General features: G+C 36.4%; 1 protein-coding gene across 1 annotated transcript in view; it reads left to right on the forward strand.

Annotated features, from left to right (window-relative positions):
- LOC149414626 (transmembrane protease serine 9-like) overlaps positions 1 to 23,517 on the forward strand; it is a 61,929-nt gene extending 38,412 nt beyond the window's left edge. Inside the window, exons 6-14 of the mRNA XM_089642940.1 lie at positions 2,186 to 2,380; positions 3,223 to 3,317; positions 3,779 to 3,863; positions 7,776 to 7,903; positions 9,649 to 9,755; positions 10,365 to 10,517; positions 12,892 to 13,000; positions 20,645 to 20,770; positions 22,688 to 23,517. Coding sequence (XP_089499066.1) covers positions 2,186 to 2,380; positions 3,223 to 3,317; positions 3,779 to 3,863; positions 7,776 to 7,903; positions 9,649 to 9,755; positions 10,365 to 10,517; positions 12,892 to 13,000; positions 20,645 to 20,770; positions 22,688 to 22,849 — 1,160 coding nt within the window. The 3' untranslated portion in view covers positions 22,850 to 23,517. The remainder of the gene's footprint in view (positions 1 to 2,185; positions 2,381 to 3,222; positions 3,318 to 3,778; positions 3,864 to 7,775; positions 7,904 to 9,648; positions 9,756 to 10,364; positions 10,518 to 12,891; positions 13,001 to 20,644; positions 20,771 to 22,687) is intronic.
- The last annotated feature ends 1,900 nt before the right edge of the window (positions 23,518 to 25,417 follow it).

A 25,417-nucleotide genomic window follows, 5' to 3' on the forward strand; every position in this document is an offset into this window, starting at 1 on the left:
TTTAGTAGAAATCAATCACTTTGCGTTCTGACATTATTATTGTGTGAAATAAAATATTCACTTTGTACGAACCACTAAATTTATTGATATACACAGGTCTGGAAACTTGTGAATCTACATCGCTTAGAGCAGTGGTCCCCAAACCCCGGTCTGCGGATCGGTACCGATCCGTGAACCAAATGGTGCCGGGCCGCAAAAAAAACCAACTGTTGAAAACATCTTTACGCGATAATTAACCGCTGACACACTACCTTTGAACACAATTCAATAAAAATTATTCAAAATATTAACATTTTATTAAACCACCCTCATCGGGCTGCGGTAAAATTTTTAGAGGTTGACCGGTCCGCGACGACAAAAAGGTTGGAGACCACTGGCTTAGAGAACCCAACTTTCCTTTTTGTTTCGGAAACGATAGGGTTAAAAAACTTATATAAATAAACATCTGATGGTAACCCCGTAGCGACTGATTTTTTGCAAATTTGACCTAAAAACATTACGACTTGGAACTCGGAAATGAAAGCTGAAATCAAAAATCTTATGCGACAAAATCTACTCCAACGGAATGTAGATTCAACAGTTTCCCTGCTTGTAACACTGGTTTCCGGATACTCTAATATAATTTAATTTCCGGTAATTTAACGACTCATACAAGGTTGAAGATTTTATTTTTTGTTCAATTCAATTTATTAATTTTAAAAACATTACAAAATTGTTCATTGTAATGCGTTTTTAAATACATTTATGAAGATAATTCTTACATATACACGGTGTCCGGAAACTCGTAGTACAAGCGGGAAACTGGAGAATCTACACCACATGGGGAACCCAAAAAAACATAAAGTTTTTCGATTTGAGCATTTTCAAAAAAAAAAAAAAAAAACCAAAAAAAAATATTTTTCGGCTATTTTAGGGTTAAAGTTTTTTCTGGTGTTTAGGGTTGAATAACAGATGTTTTAACCCTGCAGAGCAGAAATATTTTATGATTACACCGGGTTAAATGAAGGGTGATTTCAAAATAATGCTTCAAATCCGAGTTTCTTCATTTGTTTTACTTTCAAATAGTTTTAATTAGTTGGGTACTTTGATCTTCAGTAATAATTTATAAGAATTTGATTAAAAAAAAAAAAATAAAAAAAAAATAAAAAAATCAACTTCAAACTCGATTTACTCGATAACGAAAGCTCAAATAAAAAAAAAATATACTACAAAATCGACTCCAAATGTGATGTAGATTCACCAGTTTCCCGCTTGTACTACGAGTTTCCGGACACCCTGTATATATGTATATCAATCTACCACACGTAAAAACCTTCAATTTTCCAAAAAAGTAAGTTTCCTCTCTTAGTCAGTATATATTTTATTTTATTTTTACATAAGCTTCACACAGCAGTCCCTGAGGAAATAAATTGCCTCAGGGTCTATGTCGTCTTTGGGGATGCTGTGTGGAGGGTATCATTAGGGGAAGGAAGGAGAGGAAGTTATAAGAAGTATGAATCTGGGGTAAAAGTGACCCGGAGTGACAGACGTATGAATCCATCCCTCCCACTGCAGTGCAAGACGGTGGATCCAGAGAGTCCAGTTGGAGAAGTCAAAAGGTCTCAGTATCTCTCAATCTGGCATGCCACACAGTAGGTGGGCAAACGCAACGGTTTTGTTTGTGTGCACTTTCCCTGGATATTTGATACAGATCTGACATACTCACGCACACTATATGACTTTTGTAGAAGCTTGAAGAGACTCATGTTTCAGCGGGAGGAAACACAGAGCCCTTCAAAACATTCTACAGCCGAGCCATTGAACCGTGTATGACAAATATCAACCGTGTACAAATGTTGGGGCGCGCGTTAGGCGTGCTTCCTGGTCCCTTTGAAAACTTCTTAAGAGAGTTTCACTGTATTTGTAATCCAGCTATGTTGAAATACTCATAGGAGATCTCATGTACTGTTTATGTTTTGAAAGTGATAAATTTTTGCTTCTCAGAACGCACCAATAAACAGAACAAGTCAACTGTTTAAGGATGCTGCATTTACAATTGACATTTTTAACACAGCCAGTTTAGCGACTATCTTTTGACACAAGCAACTAAATAGTCGCAAAGCTATCCCCATGACCCTTATATACTTCTGTTTCCGTGGAAGGGGCGCTACTACCACCAACACATTATACATTGATCTGTGTGCAGCTTCCACAGTGTGCCAGGGTGATAGCGGCGGTGGGCTCGTGTTTCGGTCGCTGGGGCGCTACTACCTGCGCGGCTTGGTGAGCAACTCGCCCAAGGTGTTAATCAGCAACCAGGAGTGCAGCCCCACATATGCGCTCTTCACCGACATCAACGCGCACGAGGAATGGCTGCGAGCCAAGATCCTACAGACGTCTGGTGCGATTTTCTTTTTCTTTTAAAGCAAAGGGCGGGGAACTTGTATGCTTGCATGAAAATGGTTCTAATTTTTACAGCAAACAGTCTGCATCTTGGATTAAAAACTTAATCCAAGATTGATTTTGATTTTTACAACTTTATTCTTGGATTAAGATCAAAGATGGGGTGATTTTAATTTTATATAGTTATAAAATTTAACATTTTATATCTTGTGTACATCTATTCTAAAACTAGTATAATAATGTTCTATTACCTACGTACTAATATTTGGACTTCACAACATTGAGGAAACCCATGAAAAACTAACAGAATTTTGGCTTCCTTAACATTTATAACACGTCCTTTTCCCTTATGTGTTATTATTTGTCCGACAAAGTATTATTTTGTTATTCTTACATAAATCATGTATATATTCGTACCAGCATTTTGGTTTGAATTAGTTTAACAATGATTTTCATTAAAAAGATGGTACAAGAGTATGTGACATGTGGGTACTTTCAAATCAATTTTGTTTAATTAATTCGGGCAGTCAGTAAAGTTGCTTACGATTTTGTATGTAATCTGGATATTGGCTACGTACACTCAATGCATATTTAGAATAATACAGTTGCATCAGATAATTATTAAATCGATTGTGCGATTTGTAAAAAATGTATTTTTTCTGAATCGATTCAATTTTGTTTATACATATGTACTTCATAAAATGACCTAGGGATAGAAGAATAGTTGTTTTGTTATGATTTAAAATAATTAAGAAAGATTTAAATGACTTCATAAAGTGTTTTCAACTTCTTTGATATAATTGCTTACACAACTTGTGAAACATTGTATATACATTATAGCCTGTACGCTCAAGAATGGCAATGTGGGAAGGTGCCGGTCCCGGACTGGCTGTCCGCCAGCGATGGAACTACGCGAAAATAATATTTTACCAGAGGTAAGCTGATAACTGACATCTTTCAAACAACCCTTACCAAGAGATAGACTTTTCGTAAATATACAGGAAATAGGGACATGCACATTATAAAAATAATGTATTTTACATAAAAACATAATAGGGATCACACTGGATAACTTGAGAGGCAAGTATGAAAAGCCAAAACATTAATAGCAAAGTCATCAACAACCAAATAAACTTAAATAAAAGTCCAATACTTAGGTTGTTCCCTATTGACAAAGAGCACTTTCTTCCTAATCCTTCACCTACTTCTACCACCTCTTCCACTGAAGCTCAGCCTACTTGTAGGTTTTAGTAGAGTACATATTGTAATGCCCTGAAGAAGCTACAGTTGTAAAGAAACACGGTCAACATTAATTATAAAATATAAAAGTGGTGTTTACGAAGTTAATGTTTAATTTTAAATTATAATGTCAAAAAGATTATTTTTATGTTTCCAGCCATGTCTTCCAGGCGTGGACCGGGTTTGCTGTGATGAGTGTCCGTCACTACCGCAGAAGACAATTGCTTCCAAAGCCTTTAAGTGTAAGTCTCTGCATGTTTCTTATTAGTCGAATGGTTGCAGAAAAACGAAGTTTATTTTTTTTAGACACTCGCAACAGGAAAAAAACCTTTTGTTGAAAAATCGGGAATAAATTTTTCATTATGGATGTGTGTGTTACTAACTTGGCGAGTGGTGCAAAGTTTCTCTTGCCGTGCGACTCTGTGCGGTCGTAAATATAAGGCGGTTTTAAAAAAAATTATTTACTATGATTTGTATTGACATAATTTTATTTCACAATGTTTTTCCCACTGGGATTTCCCGTGCCGGGAGATTAATGGCCGGCTGGCAGTAATGGATGTGTCATGCATTTTAGGCGTGGCCAATATTTTTTCCGCGGATTCGACACTATATTTCATAAATGTACATTTAATTATTATTTTTTTGACTAATTGTATCTGTAAACTAATACAGATTACAAAAATGAAAGAAAATTAAAATGTAGCCTTACTGGGGCCACATTGAACATGTAGCCTTACTGGGGCCACACTGAAAATGTAGCCTTATTGTGGTCACGCTGAACATGTAGCCTTATTGAGGCCACACTGAACATGTAGCCTTACTAGGGCCACACTGAAAATGTAGCCTTACTGGGGCCACACTGAAAATGTAGCCTTATTGTGGTCACGCTGAACATGTAGCCTTATTGAGGCCACACTGAACATGTAGCCTTACTAGGGCCACACTGAAAATGTAGACTTATTGTGGTCACGCTGAACATGTAGCCTTATTGAGGCCACACTGAACATGTAGCCTTACTAGGGCCACACTGAAAATGTAGCCTTACTGGGGCCACACTGAAAATGTAGCCTTATTGTGATCACGCTGAACATGTAGCCTTATTGAGGCCACACTGAACATGTAGCCTTACTAGGGCCACACTGAAAATGTAGCCTTACTGGGGCCACACTGAAAATGTAGCCTTATTGTGGTCACGCTGAACATGTAGCCTTATTGAGGCCACACTGAACATGTAGCCTTACTAGGGCCACACTGAAAAAGTAGACTTATTGTGGTCACGCTGAACATGTAGCCTTATTGAGGCCACACTGAACATGTAGCCTTACTAGGGCCACACTGAACATGTAGCCTTACTAGGGCCACACTGAAAATGTAGACTTATTGTGGTCACGCTGAACATGTAGCCTTATTGAGGCCACACTGAACATGTAGCCTTACTAGGGCCACACTGAAAATGTAGACTTATTGTGGTCACGCTGAACATGTAGCCTTATTGAGGCCACACTGAACATGTAGCCTTACTAGGGCCACACTGAAAATGTAGCCTTACTGGGGCCACACTGAACATGTAGCCTTATTGAGGCCACACTGAACATGTAGCCTTACTAGGGCCACACTGAAAATGTAGACTTATTGTGGTCACGCTGAACATGTAGCCTTATTGAGGCCACACTAAACATGTAGCCTTACTAGGGCCACACTGAAAATGTAGACTTATTGTGGTCACGCTGAACATGTAGCCTTATTGAGGCCACATTGAACACGTAGCCTTACTGGGGCCATTTAATGCAAACTTCCATAATTCAATTAGTGTGTGTAATGCTGCGTATAGACACGAGGAAAAAACGCATGAGCTGAGCGACAAATTACGGGAAAGGAACGAAGCAACCACAATCGGCGTTTCGCGCTATTTTCGGTTGCTTCGTTCCTTTCCTATAAGTTTTGGTTTGACTCGGCAGTTCGCTCGCGTGTTTATACGCACCCTTATATTTAAATAATCATATTTAGGTAATAATGTCAATTCTGAAAAAGTAAAAGATGTATGTTAGAATTATGTAAGTGCATAAAGAAGAGAAAAATGTTTTAAAAAAGTATTCACTTTTTGGGCACTTTTGGGAGATATTCTTCACCATAGAGAATCATAATGGATCAACCATAGAGTCTTTTTGGGAGATATGTATTCTTGCCTGACATGGTCTCATAAAAGTTGTGCTCATTTTGTATTGTGGTGAGAAATATGATTTAAACCGCATTAGAAAGAAATTGAAGTTTTAGTTTGAATTAAAAATTTTACCATTCACGCTTCCGGAAATTTGTTAAAAATTCTATGAAACAACATTTAGCATTTTAAAAATATTTTTCAATGTTTGCAAATTTTTTAAATTTTTTGAAAAAAAAAACGTAAAAAAGTGGTGACGATAACTTCTACAATACTTTTACTAATAAAATGCAATAAATAGTTTTGTATAAAAGAGTAATTACAGTATACATAATAAAAACCATCGGAAAGCATCTTTAAAAACTTTAAGTATCTTTGTTTGCTTTAAAAACTTTAATATTAATATTATTTTAAATATTTTCCCAATTACCCGGTCTTTCCCGTCTAATGACATTTTAATTCCTACTTTGAATAATCCTCCCCCACTCTTACCCCTCCCCGCTTCTTCTACCTCTTCTTTCTAGACCTAATTTTAATTATAACTTTAGTATACTTGTGCTCCTGATGAAGTGAACTTGGTTCATGAAACATGTTGAGATTTTGTATCGAAATAAAGTGATGTAAACAATGTTATTTGTTTTTTTATAAAAAATAAATAATGCCATCACAAAGTGAAAAGCAGTTAGAAGAAGTTTTCTTAGAAAAAATAATATTTTTAATCGTATGAATGTCGATTTATAATACTTAAATAATCTTTAATCTGCTTTCGAGCTTTTTGAAATAGATTTTTAAAACAGTGGTTAGAGAGGGAGAGTGTTGTATAAGTTGATTAAAAGTAATGAAAATTTATTTGAGCAAATGTCGATCTAGTTGTGGTAATTAATAATGCAAACTATTCATTTTTATCCTACCTAAATTAACAAAACTCCACAGACATAGGAATTAATAGACGAGAAGATAATGGCGAGGGGTAAAATCAACTGTTGAAGAACGAAGGGGGTTAAGCTGACTGTGATTCGTCAATAAATCAATCTGACAGTAAATAGGCATCTCGCATTATAATATAACCATTTAGTTCTTAAAAGTAAAATCTGCTTTTGAATGAATAGACATTTTTACATGGGAGCGCAAATTACTCGCCACGTTATGAACTAATTTGCGAAGTCCAAATTCGGCAAAGTAAATTTCTTCTGTTTGCAGAGTCGTAGTTAGTTTCAGAGTATTTAGTTAAGACACTTTTACAAATGTTTCATAATTTACTTACCCCAGTAAACAACGATGAGCACCCTTGAGAATCGCTACATTGTGATGTGATAGTATATGTTTCTAAAACTGATCCATATAATACGGTGTGAATAAGCTTAAAATAAAGTAAAATAATGCTTACTTATGGAATGTAATACGACAATTGGGTTTATTCTCTTTTTCACATCTATTTTTACAAGTTTTCATATCACAAGTCAACATTTTGCCGTGTTATTTCGTAAAATGAACCGATGATGCCTCGACCATAGTTCGCACAAGAATGATGACGTCACGTTTTCAAATTTCACTTGAGGCCATACGCGAGCCCAGCCGGCTCCAATGGAACCGGTATGGGGAGTGGGGATAATACGCTTTTAATCACTTAGGGCAGGTCTACTAATATTCATATGTCTATGCAAAACTCTAAGGCCCAGTTGTTTAGCGGAAATTCACATGCGATAAAGTCATCACCATTTTGTTTTTTTGACAGTTGAAAGGATCCCATTGAATGCCGACATAAGTCCGTATCAGCTTTGAACAAATTACAAAATTAGAAGAAGAGGACAATTTTAATGATATTAAGCTTATCAGCTTATTACAATCTGATAAACAGATGAATTGCGCCTAGAATCAGCATTTAACTGGGACCTTTGAAATGACAATGTTACATTTGAATTTCTGCAAAGCAATTGGGTTAAAATGTACACTGGGAGTTGAGTACCGTTAAGGAATGTAAATAATGATGTTGCAGACTGCAGAGGTATGGCCGAGAAGGTGTTTCCCTGTCCGGCAGACGGTGGGGGGAGGTGTCCCACTCCTGGTTTCCCTGCACAACCGTTCTCCAACACGCCCATGACCGTAGCTGAGATTCCGCATTACGTGAGTAGCACTTTATTTTTACATTAACTTTCGAGGGTCTTTGTGAGAAGAGACTGTCGTTAATAATTTTGTTCATCTCGAGGTGTGTGAGCAGTTTGTCGTTGATCACTTTACCTTGGATAGATTAGATGTGAACACTATTGGGCGGTAGTTGGCCGGGTTGGAGCGGTCACCCCACTTTGGAATAGGATTAATGACCGCTTTTTTCTATCCAGAGGGTACAGAGCCAGACTTCGGGAACATTTTGAAAAGCTTCATCAAAATTGGAGCTATTTCTGCAGCGTACCTCTGCAATATCAGGGCAGGTATTTCATCAGGCCTACTAGCTTTACTAACATCGAGCCCCCGGAGTACATCCCGATGCTGGATCCTCAGCTTTTTCATAAAGAAACCGCAGTGAGGAACCGACGCCGGGACAGCACCCCGATCATGGAGGGTCAAGTTTTCCGAAAACATTTTATCTAATAAGTTGGCCTTTTCGGCGGCAGAGGTGGTAGATTGGATTTGCAGAAATTGCGACCACTACAATACATATTAACCTCTAGTGTGCCAAGAAATCTACTGTGGATTCCTGACATTTGTACTCGTCGTGCGCCAGCAAATCCACCGTGGATTTGCTAATGGCTCATAGCACTCGATTTTTGGTACCTTAAAAAATGCTCCAGGAATACCAAAATATATTTATTGGGTTGGCAATAAAATAATGTATCTTAATATTATTTTAGCTTGTTCTTTCATCACTTGCAAATGCGTCGCAAAATTCCATGTTATAATTCCGATTTTCAAAATCTATTGGTGTTTGAAAATATTAATATAATTTATTTATATATATTTTTATCATTCTACTTACAGGATCTCGTTTTTTGCTTTGTTATTAACACATTTTCTTTACTTCTATATTCTATCCATTGCTGCTTTACACACTCATTATTGAGCTTGGATTAAAACTGACGAAAAATAACACAAATAATAGTAAATATATAGAATTATGCTAATATAGTGGTAATTGGTCATTAGAATAGAAATTATGATTTCAATCACACATCAGACAAAATTCATACATAAATGTAGCACATATAAGTCTGTCAAAATGTGAAGTTGTCAGTTCTTCGCAACATGGAACGAGAAATATTTTATTAGTTTTTTTTATTTTTTATTTCTTTTATATACTTAATAATATTATTATTCAATTTATAAACAAGTTCTGCCATGTAATTATTATTACGTGTGACAGCTGTTTCGCCCTCTGAAGGCATTATCAAACTGTGGCATTACCACTTACAGACGATGTATTTATATTACTAGATAGGTGTTTGCAATAAAAAGATTTTATTGCTTTTATTTTTAAATTATCTACTGATTTCCCATATTAATTTCTGATTAAAGTGGCTGCAATTGAATAATAATATTATTGAGTATATAAAAGAAATAAAAAATAAAAAAAAAACTAATAAATAAAATGGAGTTCTACAAATTAAACTTAAAAAAATAAATAATTTTTTTATTAGTAATAATTCGAAATAGAAATTGAACAGTCTTTGTACAATGTGTAACAAAAAACACCGTTTAACGGTTGTGAAGTGATTTTTGAATAATGTTAGTAGTTTTAGTATGTAAGAGGCGAAAGGCGTTAATAATTCAACTAAATAATAATAATAAATACCTCTAAAAATTGTGTAACTTTGGTTTTCATCCAGACTGAGACCTTTTGTTTGTTTTCATGTGATGTCTGTGTTATGTTGCAGGTGAAACTCGGCAAGGGTGAGCGCTCGTACATTCGTTGGTGGTGCCGCGGCGTGTTGATCAGCGAGAGTTGGGTGTTGAGCACCGCCAAGTGCGTCCAACAGCAGGGGTGAGTGCCATCACATCAGCATTAGTATGCGGGAGTCAGGCGCTTCCCTCTTCTTTAGCCAACGTTTCAGGCAGCGTTACAGTGTCCATCATCAGGGCAGGTGATGTTTTTTTTGGGAAAGAAATATGTATAAGCCTAGTAACTACACTAGTAAGCATAAAGGTTTTGCTGTTAATGTCACAATGGAGGTTCTAACAACTAGGCCTATTTTTGCTCGCAAAAAAAAGGTGGAAACAAATGTTGGCTTTCACTCCAGGGCCACTGGTCAACATGTGAAGACCGTTACTCATTCGATTAGCGAACCAGCAAATTTACAAACGATATCTCTTGAAGACAAGATGATGAAAAAGATATCTATTGAAGAAAAAAATTTCAAATTTTTAACAATTTAACAAATGTATGTATAAGTGGAAATTAAAATGTGTATTTATATTAGTGTATCTATTTTTAGTTTAATATAAATAAATTTTAATAAAACAAGCAGTAACCAGTTAAGACAGAACACAATAAAATAATAAGTTAAGGTTAGGTTAGGTATGTGTTTTTCATGCCCTACTCATCAGCAAACCAGTAACTTGAACGGTGACTATAAACAATGTTTTGTTGCAGGCCGATGCAGTTCGCCCGCACCGGCCTCAGTACGCAACGGCACTTCACTACCGGCGATACGTACGGCATCAGCCGGCTAGTTATTCATCCGGTTTACAACTCCAGTTATTCCCTCGTCTACAACGACATTAGTCTACTGCAGCTCGAAACGCCGTAAGTCTAAATATTATGTATATAATCTAATTATATATAGAGATTTGGAGGATTGTGATTATCGCCAATTTAAATGGGTGGTTGGCTGAATGATTCTGTGGTTTTCCAATCCGCAGAATCCAAGGTTGCGTGATTACTCTCAGTGTGTAATCCGCAGAATCCAAGGTTGCGTGATTACTCTCAGTGTGTAATCCGCAGAATCCAAGGTTGCGTGATTACTCTCAGTGTGTAATCCGCAGAATCCAAGGTTGCGTGATTACCCTCAGTGTGTAATAATGAGAATTCGGATATTTCCAATTTAGTGTTTTATTTTAACAAAACTCACGTTACAATAATATTATGAACAAACAGATCGCGTACGCTAGAGGAGATTTAGGGCTAACCAGACGGCTAGACCGCTGGAAACAAAATAAAATATTTTCCGCGCGAGGTACAGTGATGGCAGCCTCACAAGAATGTGGGTAAAAATAATGTTGTCCTTATTTTTGGGAGATGTGTGGAGAAGTCCCTATAATTTACCCTACAGGGAACATACCAGACTAACTTTCACCATCGCTTATTTGGACTAAAATTTATACTTGGCTTTATGGTTAGTTTAATACGCTTGTGATTGCCGCTTTAGAGGTACCTACTGCTAAGTGTTGGTTAAAACCAGCTGGGATCGAACCAGGTTATGAATTGGCTAGCTCAGTAAGGGTAAGCAGATGAAACTCGTGTACTATCAGGGGTGGGCAGCTCCTTTAATCATCAGCTCGTCCATCGGTTAGGAGGTTGGAAAGGTCAACACACAGTAATAACACATGAGTAGAAAGGCACAAGGTATATTAATCATCTCGAGAAATACAGGGTTGACATAGATCTCTACTCTCTCCCTATAAATTGACGACCGGATGAAACGAGGAATATACATGAATTTATATGTTTGAACACAAGAAAGGGGTATACTGGAAGCTTACGATTCGCCTTGAGATGAGGAATGGTGCATCAGGCCGAGCTGGTCTTTCCCGCGCCAAAAAGGCCCGGCGGTAATGTCGAGGTGAAGTTGAAACACATTGATGCTTCGACGGAATCGTGGTCCCGGCGAACAAGGGTTAATTTTGGGATGTAGAATCATGATTATGAATGATGCGGCAACTATTGATTACAACAATTGAGTTGGTTTAAATACGCGAGAACTACGTGAGATTCGGGTGAAATGATAATTGCCAACTGTAAGAGCGCGTGGCTTAATTACAAGCCGGAACAAGGTCGCGTCTAATATCGCGTAATTATGCACGCCAGACATTGTGAGTGTTTGACTCCGCGAGAGACACAGTTGCTACGACCAAGGTCGGTTCTACTGCTGGTGCCGCGCGGCAAGCGGGGCCGCTGGCAGTGTTTGCTTTGACCACTTACTTGGTGGAAGGGGTAACACGTGTACTGTGCATGCCGTGGACCTTTGGCATGGTGCGGTGACCATTGCTGTATGTAACCATCCTTTTTGATTTAAGGTGACTCTATTACGTAGGGTGACTGTATTACGTAACACTACATAAGAGTTAATTGGTTTTGAATACCCGCAGTCGATTTGCCCAAAATATGCATCCTCATTATTCCTTCCTTATCTCTTCCCGCAATCTCTGACAGACGGCCTCCATGGTCGAGTATACTTGCGGCACGTTCCTGAAGATATGGAAGACACTCTCAGTATCGCCCTGGTGCAAGACCACCATTCAGTATTGAAACATTACTTGGAATGGCTTTACCCGTGTTCGTTGACAAGATCTGAACAGCCAGGTATTTCCCCACCTTCCTCTTACCCATCTCCTTTCCCTTCCCACTAAATTCAGTCTCACAACATACCCCGATTGGGGATGCCATAGTCTCACTGGCTCCAGAAGGTTGGGAGCTGTTGGGATCTTGTGCGGTATTCACATAAAATAAAACCTAAAATCGCAGAAAAAAACTCAGTTATCCAATTATGCTGTTGGCTGAACGCTGCACCTGCTTCGCTGATTTCGGACAAACCGCAAATACTTACGATCTATCTCGTGGATTGCTAAATCCGCTGCGATCTTGGATTGTGTTTATAACATAATTATTTTATGTTGAAACTGTCATTGTAAATGTTCTGTGATAAGAGACCAGAAGAAGAAACCAAGAAGAGGCATTGAAGCCCAAAATTACAGACCACGGTAAGTCTGTGGCTTCCCCTCTCTTCCTTTCCTCCATTCCGCATTATTGGGCAACTTAATTATTGTTTTTGTATCCCACCGCAAAGAACGATAGTTGATAGAACCAGCGTGTCACCAATTGGCAAGTAATTGGCAGTTACTTAGCAGAGTGACCAGTGACGACTTGTGAAAGTTTTTATATTATTTTATGATGATTTCAGGGTGACCTTCTCTAAGACAGTTCACCCAGTCTGTCTCCAGACCAAGGAGCAAATGCCTCCTGGACTGGTCTTCCTCGGATGGAGCAAAGAACTCAAGAGATATGCCAAGGTGAGTGTATTCTTTTAATGTTACTATCAAAGCTGGCGCAATTCGTCTTGCTCCCTTTTCTGGTGCCCATGGGAATAGTACATCAAAGCTAAGCAATGAACTCAAGGAGTATGCTAAAAAGTGACATTGTCCTTCTGAATTTATATATTCATTTTGGGCAAATTTCAAAATTATATGAAAGATTGGAGTCGAATTCAGACAAGAGATGAGCTGTTCAATGGGGGGAGGCAATTTTAGACAAGGCTTGATAGAAGAGAGGATACATATTTGTTTGGAGAGGGACAACCAAAATATACGTGGTCTAAAGTTCCCACTTCTAGTCCACAGAGAGTACAATCTGAGGAGTCAAGCACGTGAATTTTAAAAAGGTGAGAAGGAATGAAACAATGTCAAATCCTCATTCGAATAAGTGAGGAACTTTCTTTTTTGGAGAAATGGGGGAATTGGTGAACCCACAGTCTTGATGGGATAGTCCTTTGTATTGAGGCATAGCAGGCTCCCTTGGATGGACTAGCAATGTACCAATACTCTGCCCACACACAAAGTGATCATCAGGATGAAGAAGAGGACTGGATTTAAGTTTTTGGAGGGAACTGTAAAAGTCAGAGAGAACAAGGAAATGTTCAAAATTATTTTTGAGAGATTCAATTATTGCATTGCACTCTGCTGAAAATATTGAAAATTGGTTTGAAATTGAATGAAATATTCTGTCATTAGAATTATTGTGGTAAACGTTAATACCTATACCACTATTAGGAGAGTCTGGAGATTTGGAGCCATCAGTAAATGAAGGAGTTGGGCCACTTATTATTGTATAATTGCACATACATTATTGACAGTACGTGCCGGGAGATTGGAATGGCTTTTAAGGATGCCGATTCCTTCTAAAATTGTTGGGGTAGGGTGACGTAACTATATTTTAATTTCTGTAAGGGAAGAAGATCATTTTGGGATAGCCATATATCAAACAGAGGTTTATTGATTAGATATTTTGGTATTATATGCTGTGGAAAGGACAGAATAAAGTTTTGAGTTATGTAATATGCGAGTCAATGTTTCTACAAAATATTACAATATTGCATTTTTTTAAGAGGATGTTACCGCAAGTGCAGCATAATTGCGGTTTTTGACGCAGTTTTTAGAAATTTATATATTGTTTATTAGAAAATAATAATATGTTTTGAACAAATAATTTATTTTTCTAAACAATGAGTAAACAAAACGTATTAAAATGTTTAAAACAATTGCGTGAAAAAATATTTACAGAACCTCTAAAAATAGCTTAAAGTTCGATTGTATCCTTTAATTCTAAAAACAGGAGAATTTTTAATATATAAATTATCACCACGTCAATGTCGCCTAAACGATTAGAGAATAAAATTATTTAAAAAAAGCATTAAAACAATGCTTAAATAAATAAGAACAGTGTTTCAATACTAAGATTTCAATCCTGGGTCCGCTGTTGTTTATTCTTTTTATTAACACTGTTACTAAATGTTTCGTGCATTGTTTATATCTTTTGTACGCTGATGACATAAAAATATTTGCCATTGTTCGGAATCTAAACGATTGTCTGCTCATACAAAGCGACTTAGTAAGGTTCGAAACGTTTTGCAATGAAAACAAAATTTACCTAAGCTACAATAAATGTAAACAAATAAGTTTTACTAAAAACCACAACGCTATCAAACACAATTATTGTATTGGTAATTATTTACTCGAGCGCGTTTACTGTATAAGAGATCTAGGCGTTCTTTTTGATTCCAAACTCCACTTCGATGCGCACATTGATAATATTGTGAATAAAGCTTACAGCATGCTAGGATTTGTCATCAGAAACAGCCGTGAATTTCGAAAACCTGAAACATATCTTCTTCTTTACCACACTCTGGTCCGTTCTCAACTTGAATACTGCACCTCCATATGGAATCCACTTTACGATATCTATAAAGAAAATATTGAAAGTATTCAAAAGAAATTTCTGCGTTGCCTCAATTACAGAATGAGCGCACCCAAACGCGGGTACATAAATATGCTCTCGAGTTATAAAGTCTCCACTCTATCTAACCGGCGAACATACCTTGATCTCATGACTCTGTATAAAATCTGTAACAACGTTATTGACTGTCCCGACTTACTGAAATTAATAAACTTCAAAGTACCACCCAGAGTAACAAGGCTTAACGACTTATTCCACATTAGCAGGACGCGTACAAATGCTGGTGTCAGGGATCCAATCAGAAGAATGTGCGAATCACTTAATCAGAACCAAAACCTCAAGGACTCTGACTTATTCTTTGATACACGCACTACTTTTAGTAGAAAAATGAAGACTGTTTTCCTACAAAGTTCACAGTAAAAAACTTAGACATACTTGTTTAAATATGTATATATTTTTTAATTTCTGTTTAACATTGTTTATCTATTTATATATATATATATATATATTTTTTTTTTTTTTTGTTTTACTCTCTAAATTTTTTCAAAAATAATTTGTAAATTCTTATAAGGATATTGCGCATTTCTTTCATATCTCTATTTGTAAAATAATATTCTTATGTATATATTTTTCCCCTATTTATAAGTCAAAATATTTGTAAATGTTTTTAACTGCTGTTTAAGTTAATTCGTGAGAAATAGTTTGGATGCAGGTAAATTCTCTAGTTGATGTTTTGTATATTCTTGTCAATTGATATCTGTATCTGTTTTTTCTCCTAAATAAAAAAAAAAAAAAAAAAAAAAAAAAGATATTATTACTTGTATCACCGCATTATATAAATCACGACGCAAGTTATTTATCTTCAGTGTCCGAGATGGCTTCAAAGCGAGAGCACGTTTCATTTTACAAAAAATTAATACGTAAATGTGTAGGCACATGAGAAAAGAGATCTCACTAAAGCATAGTCGTTATGTTATTATGTATCATTTCTAGCCCAAGTTGACTTTTTTACTATAAATCCCGTTTTACGACACTTGGCCAGCCGGCTGACAACCAGCGGCACAGAATGTTATAGAGTGTCCCTTCACTAGAATCGTATTCCTAGTTTCATTTATTTACGCCCTACTGGGCTTTTACATAAATTTCTTACTATACAGTTATGTTAGTTGTAACAATGGTATATCTTATAAATTATGGTAAAATAAAATGGGTTTTTTACCAAGGAGTGATATTCTCTTATATTTCGATAAAGTGTTTGTGAAGAGTTCGTTTCATTACTAATACGGACTCCCCAAATATATCGACAACATTCTCAAATATAAAAACCAGATTATGCCGTCGTTTTATAGATGTGGTAGTTAGTTTCAATAAAAACACAGGTTACAAACTTTTTAAATTGGATTAACTAGGCAAGATCACAATGGAGTTAGAAATCGCGTTTGATTTACACACGATAGTTAAACTTTTTTGATATGTTTCGATATAGCGAATTTTTTTCAAGTGTCAAATGATTAGTTTGATAGAGCGCGTCGTTACTTCTAACGTGTAGGTACGGTCATCACCAACAAATCAATACAAAAACCGACCTATATAAACCGTAAATCTTTTTTCGTAATTGTTTAGAATGGGCAAAAAACAAAAGAAGAACAGGCATCCGCTAGTAAGCAGGGTGAAAAAAATACTGAAAAAAGGTGCAATTAATGCTTGCTTCTAGACTCAGCTATATTGCACCTTGACCTCTACCTATATGTATTACAACACAGGTAATTTATACATTTGTATATACCCATCTATACACTCGCGTGTCTAATGCCAAAATTTGATTAAAAAGTGAATTAACATAATTTTTCTAATATTGTTTTTATTTCATCAGGAAAATACTGAAAATATCAATAATGCGATGTCGAAAGGACCGATGTCGCCTGAGAAAAATTCTTAACAATTAATAACTGATTTAAACATGTAATTTTTTTATGAACGTTTTGAAGTCGTAAAAGAATTTTCAAATAAATATTTCCCATACATATTGTTTTCAATTGACGTAAATAAAGTAAATGTTTTGTTTACACAGGAAAAGAAGAAACCCGTTATTCTGGAAGGAAAAAGAATAGTAGACAGAATATTTTTTTAAATCTCATATATTAAATTTAGCAGTACGACTCTGTAAATTATCTAACTTGGAGGTAGTTGAAGAGAAGCAATTAGGATTTAATTCAGTATTGATATTTATTTGTAATATGTGCATGAACAAATTTAGTATTTTTACCTGAATGTTACTGATTCAATGGTTTCTGGAATTATAAGTATTGGATCTGGCTATTCTAACCTAAAAAAACTAACGACAGTAGCAGGGATCCCTTGTATGAGTAACAGACAGTTCAGCAAATCACATGAAAGGGCATGTCAAAAGCCGGATATGGATAAAATATCGTTTGATGCTGCAAAAAAGCAGTTTTTAAAAGATTTGCAATGTTCTTACCCAGCACATCGGCGAATTGAAAAGGAAACCATTTTACAGTGGTGAATGGTTAGAAAGGCGTCGAAATCTTTTGACAGCGTCGTGGTTTAGTTAGATTTGTAAGAGAAGAATGATTAGTTGTGCGCCACTAGTTAAAACTTTACAATGTGGACGTTCTTTGCAAAATGTTGAATCAATTAAATATGGGAAAATAAATGAGCCAATCTCAATTCGGCAGTTATGTGAACAAGAGTCCAACTATTGAACAGATTTATTAGTGGATTAGTATTAAAGCGAATAAATTAATTAATAATTCTTTATTTGTGTGTTGCTTTGTTTTGTTTCGTTACGTACATTTGACAAATGTAATTTTGAATGTTTACTTACTTTAAAAAGATAATTTGTTTTCTTTCGAAAGGTCTTATTTGCCGTGAGCTTATTATTTATGTTGATTATCGTGAGTAAAATGTTATTTTTTAAATGCTTTCAGCTCTTAAAATCCAAAAATTATAATATCCCACGATTTGGGTTATGGGTCATGTCAGTCATGGTCAGGCATGACAGCGTACCGTCTAGCAGTGTAGTTGATGGTGTGGGACATAAAGGAAATAAAGTAGTCCCACAATGGTATCGAATAATTTATCAAACTAGTTTGATAGAAATCTGATATGAATCATAAAATCATGAGCTCCCTCTGGAAGAGGTAATTTTTCTATCAAAATTTACCTAAAACATGCACATTCAACTTAATATTACTATTCACATAGTTTGAAAGACGCCCATTATTAAGCATTTCATGTTCAAACCTTACTCATGGGTACCATCTAGTGGATTTCATCGCTGCTCTGACTTCGAACTGAGTTGACCAGCGCGCGTAGCGTGTTCCCCGTTCCAACTTACTTGATTGTACACTTTTCTTTTTACCTTGATTTCCAGAATCTCAGAAAAACAATAGTTTCTCGAAAATATTTATAAATAATTTCTCTAAATCATTAATTATTATTCACATTATAAATTCATTTTTTTTTTAAATTACAAATGGGATTCATAATTTTTTTTCAAAACAGCATTCAAGATGTATGAATTAACATATTTCATGATCATGTTATATCTAAGACCTAAGTATAAAAACTGTTAATCACTATACATAGGTACACACTTCTTAATAATCTCTTTTTAATGGGAGGAAGAAGTTTAGTTCGAGCTCTGATTGTAAGTGCATGTATGTGTTGAGTCGTTGAACAATGGGGATAACCTATAACTACTGTAGTATATGTGAGTTTGAAAGAGTGAGATAGGGACGCAAGAATGAGAGTGCAAATTTTAGTTCACCAGTTTTAATAAACGGCCAACGCTATTCTTGTATTACATGAGTCGTGTGTGTATCGTTCATTAAGTCAATTTATTGTTATTGCATTGTGTAAAGTGTTCAGTGATAAATATATACAGTCAAACTTGGTTATAACGAGCATCAGGGGATCGACTAAATTTGCTCCTTATATGTAGCCGTTAATCGTTACATCCAAATCAGTTTTATAACTTATATATTTATGTATGTACCTACCTAAATGCCTCTACCATCAATATATTCGCAAATGTGTAGTATATTTTCAAAATACGACTAGGTATTTATTACCTATTAAAAAATTAGTTAATTAAATACATACACTTATATTTCTCAAATTTATTATCAATGTTTGTTAATAAATTTGCTGCTCAATTTCCTCTTGAAAACAATCAAAGCATTATAACTATCATCACCTGGTTCAAGGCTTCAAAGCATTATAACTATCATCACCTGGTTCAAGGCTTCAAAGCATTATAACTATCATCACCTGGTTCAAGGCTTCAAAGCATTATAACTATCATCACCTGGTTCAAGGCTTCAAAGCATTATAACTATCATCACCTGGTTCAAGGTTTCAAAGCATTATAACTACCATCACCTGGTGCAAGGCATCCAAGAAAAATATCACTAAATTGTATATCTTTTTATCACTAGCTTGTGCGTGCTGTGTGCAGGATTGGTTTGGTTTTCGGATGTAAAAATTTACTTGTCACAAACCTGTGATGCACAACCCCCGGCCCCATTCTTGTGGCCCGCGTGTCTATTTCTTACGACCCACTTGGCTATAGAGAAATCTAAATGTTTGGGGTAATTCTTGAAAACCCTGGCTGAGAACATTTTTGGATCAATGGTACGAAATTTGAAGAACCGGGAACAAAATTCAACAGAAACCTTAACTCTTGAATTTTGCTGTCAACCCCCTCCCCCTCGTCAAACATCAAAAAATACCGCTTGTAAGGTCGCGGGCTGTTTGAATAATAGGCAAAGCGGCCCCTTTGCTGAAAAAGTTGTGCATCACTATCACAAATTTACCCCGTGCAGAGATGTATGTACTCATAACTAGGTACCTTCATAAACATATTTATTGGTTTTTAAAACAAAATTGAAGATGAATTGTAAAACAAAAGAAGACGTTATAAGCTGTGGTGTCATTTTTTAAATGAATTTAACTAGACAGGGCTAATCTAGTATAATATATCAATGGTCGGTAATTGACCGGTCGGTGGCCGAGTTGACATCGCGCTTGGGTCCCACTCAGGCGTAGTGTGTTCAACTCCTCGGCTGGCTAAGTCCTCCGTCACAACACAAGCAACATTTTCAGCTTACTGTGGTGGTAGTAGGATATTTTCAAATATTGTCAGGTTATTCGTAACCCGGGAATGTTTGTCTTTCTTTTAAAAAAATAAAAAAATTATAAGGGAACAAAATTTGCAAAGCTCAAATTTCGCATGACTTTCGCAGATTTTATGACAATTTTACACTGTTCTCGATGGATAACAGTCGACAGGTAATGCCATAAAAATATGAATCCGTCCCTAACGGGGTAGGAAATTCCCGCCCATTTGTATGTCACTACTTACTTCGGGAATAATTCTTGAATAAATCCCAACTATTCATGTATTCAGAAATTGTATTATTTGCTAGGTATATCAGTGAATCAACCTCGTTATAACAGTCAACAATAGAAATAAGAAATTATCGTTTTGTAATTGCTCATTATAGCCATGAACTCGCTATTGCTGTGATCGTTATAACCAAGTTCGACTGTATTATAAATCGGAACTGGACTTATCTATTACTTCTCCTAGATAAACCAAGGACGTAACAATAACTTTGCCTATTGTGTACCTACATTTAAAATTAATATAAAAATATTTAAAAGAAAACTTCTAATTGCAGACAACAATGGAGGGTTTACTCAACACCCAATGCAGTAGTGTATTCCCCTCGAGTACAGACCTGCCCGATGGAGTGCGCAGCAGCACACAGGTGTGCGCGAAGCCCAAGAAGGCGGGCAACTGTCACGTGAGTTATTTGTTCCACCCTCATGCATGCATAACCTTGCAAATGTTGCTTGGAAGGTTGCATCGGACCTTAGAGAATCACGTCAAAGTCACCACTTTAGGAGTCCATCGGTGGGTTGTGTAATCTCACACTAAATTGAAGAATTTGCTGGTGCGGCGACAACCAATAAATAAAAAAATAACAAAAGGATTAATGCATATTTAATCATTTATTGACTGATTAATATATTTATGCTGAATTATAAGAACTAAGGTAACGCCTTTCATTGCATGAAATCTACCTCTTTATTAAAAAAATCTGTCCATAGGAGCGGAATCCAAAATGCACCTATGGACAGATAATTCCTATAATATTTCATAAGAACAAAAATCTATCTCGTAAAGTGAAAGGTACGCACCTCTCTACATCTGATTGCAATATTCGTTTGATGTGCAAACAACATTCACAACCGGGACTCTTGTGACATCTGACCAATGGGTTAAAAATTTAATAGAATATGTGAAACCGCACAAAAGTCCCAACTGCTCCCAATCGTCTGGAGCCAGTGAGGCTATGGCATCCCCAATTGGGATTCGTTGTGATGCTGAACGTAATGGGTAGGGGAAGAGGAAGGTGTGGAAATACCTGGCTATACAGATCTTACACCAGGGCAATACTGAGAGTATCTTCCACTCTGGAACGTGCCGCAAATATACTTAATAAGTAAACTGTGAATAATTGTGCGCACGTTAGGATTTGAACCCGCGACCCCTGGTTTGCTAGACGAGAGCCTTACCCCTCATCACGTGTGTCGGCCTAAACCAAAAACGTTTATACCAGTGACATCTAAGAATACATTTATTAAATGCCAATCACTCCTTAGATAATGAGGTGTCTCTCTCATTTTGTAGTATTGGCAATGATATCTAAGTGGCCCTTTTGCGTGTTCAATATGAGGCAGTACTAGAGTTTAGAAAGAGAATTAGCGTAACAAACCCGTGCGTGTTTTAAGGCAGCAATAATGCCTATTGAACACGGAAAAGGAAATATGCGGCCCTTCACATCCCTGAGTGCTTTGAGGATTATCTTAAAAAAAATTATTATATGTAATAATAAATATCAAATTTATCATTGTTACTTTTCTGTCAAAAAAAAATTGAAAGTTATTATTTAATCCGCATTTACACATATAATTGTTTTCAAGGCATACAAAAAGTCGAAAGATTTGGTCCATCACACAAGTAAATTTTTTAAATTATTACATTTAAACTTATGGTTGAAAATTTATATTTATAGATTTCAATTTTTGGTACGAAATTAATTGTGGGGTGAGGACCAATTTAAAAGTTTAATGAGTCTGGGACCAGTGGATTGAGGATTAAGTGAACGGAGATTAAAGGAATTATTTTTCTTCTTTAAACTCTTATTGAACCTCCTTTGAGAATGACCGCAAATCACTACTGGCATCATCAAATGTGGTAGAACATCAAAATAGTTCAAATTAAATGTTGATTCCCCTCATATGATTTTTAGGTAACCGGATAACTCAACACAATGACAATTCAACACACTTTTAGAAAGTGATAATCATGAAAAGTGATGAAAGAAAAACTAGGTTAAATAGGTTATTTTTTTTCATCACTTTTAATACTGCACAAGAGTAACTACCGCACTGTCTGGAGCCAGTGAGACTATGGCATCCTCATTTGGGGTATGTTGTGAATATCCTCCTGTATGAAGGTAGATCAGATCTGATCACCAAACACAGCTATTTCAAGCAACATTTCAATTATGAATGGTGGTCTTACACCAGGGCGATACTAAGAGTACCTTCAACATTTTAAAGGTGTGTTTGTTGAATTCTCATTGTGTTGAGTTATGAATGTTTGTATGCCCACAGTAATATACCCAAACTAAACTAAATGTGTTGGCTTTTAGAGTTACTTCAGCGGCTCGCCACTGCAGGCGCCCAATACGGAGGTGCCTTGCACCCAGCTGCTGGCGGGACTCAGCTCAATCTGGGAGACAAACAATTGCACGCGAATCTTCCTGCGCACCGCTACCTTCGTGTCCTGGATAGAGGACATTGTGTGGCCCTAAGGCCCCAACTTGCGCTCTATTTCAATTTTTTAACATTAACTCTACATAGGAGGCCCCGATGGAAATAAGTTAGTAGGGCATGTGTCATCTTGGGGATGGGATGCTGTGAAAATGGTATACATTGAGGATACAAGACTTGGAAAAAATTATTTCAACTCACTTCGGGAGGGTCCCAAATTGGTGCCAAAATTGTACACATGGAGGTCAAGTTTTCCTAGAGCCCCCACCAGGTGTCTTGTGTCCTATGCAGAGATGTGCTTTATTTCAAATAAATCCATTTCAAATGGAAATGCAAAATGCAAAATGGGTATTTTCCATTTTGCATTTTAAATGCTTTTCTAAAAACCATTTTGCATTTTAAATGCTTTTCTCAATGCATTTTCCATTTTAAATGCTTTTTTGCAACATTCTTCCTACTGTCTCCACTCATCTTTTTTTCATAAGCCCCAAATATCAGTCGGTCCTCAACCTCGCTATGAGAGATAATTTACATTTGTCAAGTTGCTCCCTGGTAGGAGCCCTGGTAATTGAGTGATACCATTACAAAAAATACTGATTCAAATACTGAACATGGCCATGACGCTGTAATATTAAATTTTTTCGTAGGAAGCAATCACTTTGTGGTTAGACATTATATATTAAATCAAATAAAACACTTTGTTTATTAACCACGACTTTTTTATTATTACATCTAGGTACCGGTTTCGCTACAGTCGAGCTTCATCAGGATGTGAAATATAACTAAAAACTAAGACAGAGGTCATGCATATTTATAGGAAAGCAGAGGGAGACGGAATATAACACATTATAAAAGTGGGAGGAGTCAAATATTACATAGGCATAGTGAATTAAAGATATATAATAACAAATTACAAAAAAGCATTTTTACATGAATTATACATATAATAATACATTTTAAAGACATAAGAAAAAACATAAACATATTATTAAGGAGTGGAATGGATTGTGGGAAACAAGTTAAATATAGGACCATAGAATGTGTTTTTTTGATTAGATAAATTAATTTGTGTATTTAATAAATGGTCTGACAATATTAAATGTTAGATAGCAGTTTCTATGTTTTTACGTTGGCAACATTAGTCCCGCGCAAATTTTTTGTGGTTTCATAATCTGTAGTCGTGGTGTTTTTGGATTTACCATCATGTAATATGTTTGTTCTACATTGATGTCCATTATTAAATGACAAATTTGTTTAAAAATTCTATAATTATTTTAATTGTTTGACCTGAGAAACCATTTTGCATTTTCAATGCATTTTGAAAATAGGTATTTTGCATTTTGCATTTGAAATGCTTTTCTAAAAACCATTTTGCATTTTCAAATGGAAAAGTTTTGACCCATTTCCATTTTGCATTTCAAATGGTTTTGGGTACCCATTTTGCACATCTCTGGTCCTATGCCCTGTACAATGAAATCAGGTGCAAATCGCGAGTGCGCCCCACTGTTGAATTTGGCAGCCACCTCTGGTCTGGAGCCCCAAAACAAACCCCTTTTCACCTGCGCAGATACGGACAATCTCAGAGCACAGGCGTCAGATAGAAATGCTTTCCTTGTTCTACTGACATGTCAATGGGGAAGATGCTTTGAGGAACTAGCGTCATTGATTCCTTCGGCAAAGGGTGCATAGTTGGTAAACATGCACAAACGTGCGCCTAACTTTTGAACACATTTGTCATTGACGACTCATTCTTGAGTTGAACAGCTCGGCTGTGTTTCCTCTATCCTAAAACATGGGTCTCTTCAAGACCAGTGTTCACTCCTCAAAAAGCCCCTCTACACAACATCTCCAAAGACAACATAGGCCCCGAGAGAAATTATTTTCATCAGAGCCTCCTGTATGTAGTTAAGCCATTCCGGAGACGGCCGGCATAGTCCAGTGGTAACGCATTGGACTGCCATTCCGAAGGTCGCGGGTTCGAACCCGGCGTGCGCAAATAAATTTTATTTGATTGATTTGTGTTATTTCACAATTAATTAATTAAAATAATATATAGTATATTTGCGGCACGTTCCAGAGTGGAAGATACTACCAGTACCGCCCTGGTGTAAGACCACCATTCAGAATTGAAACGTTGCTCCAAATGGCTTTAGCAGTGTTTAGTGACTAGATCTGAATAGCCAGGTACTTCCCCACCTTCCTCTTTCCCTTCCCCACTTACCTTCAGCCTCACAACATCCCCCGATTGGGGATGCCATAGTCTCACTGGCTCCAGACGGGAGCAGTTGGGACTCTTGTGAGGTATTCACTATAAAAAAAAAAAAAAAAATTCGATCAAATCAGTCCCTGTCCTGTGTATTTCAATGGCAGTTCGCCCACTACACAACTTGTCAAAGGCCAGTTTTCAACGCCGACACGACCAGTCTCTAACAACTCTAGTCTATGTGAGTTCAGGAGGTTGAAAAATTCCCTTCATGATTATTCAAAACATAACGGAAAAGCTTGGAGCGAAGCGGGAGAAAAAGTGAATTTACCTTCACATATGTGTATGATTCCACTGCCGAAAGGGCTGTTTTTGGTGATTCTTATAAAGTTATCAGTCAAATAAC

This window comes from Hesperophylax consimilis, chromosome 19, assembly GCF_061612785.1.
Source record: "Hesperophylax consimilis isolate HC1 chromosome 19, BYU_Hcon_1.0, whole genome shotgun sequence".
Taxonomy (NCBI): Eukaryota; Metazoa; Arthropoda; class Insecta; order Trichoptera; family Limnephilidae; genus Hesperophylax; species Hesperophylax consimilis.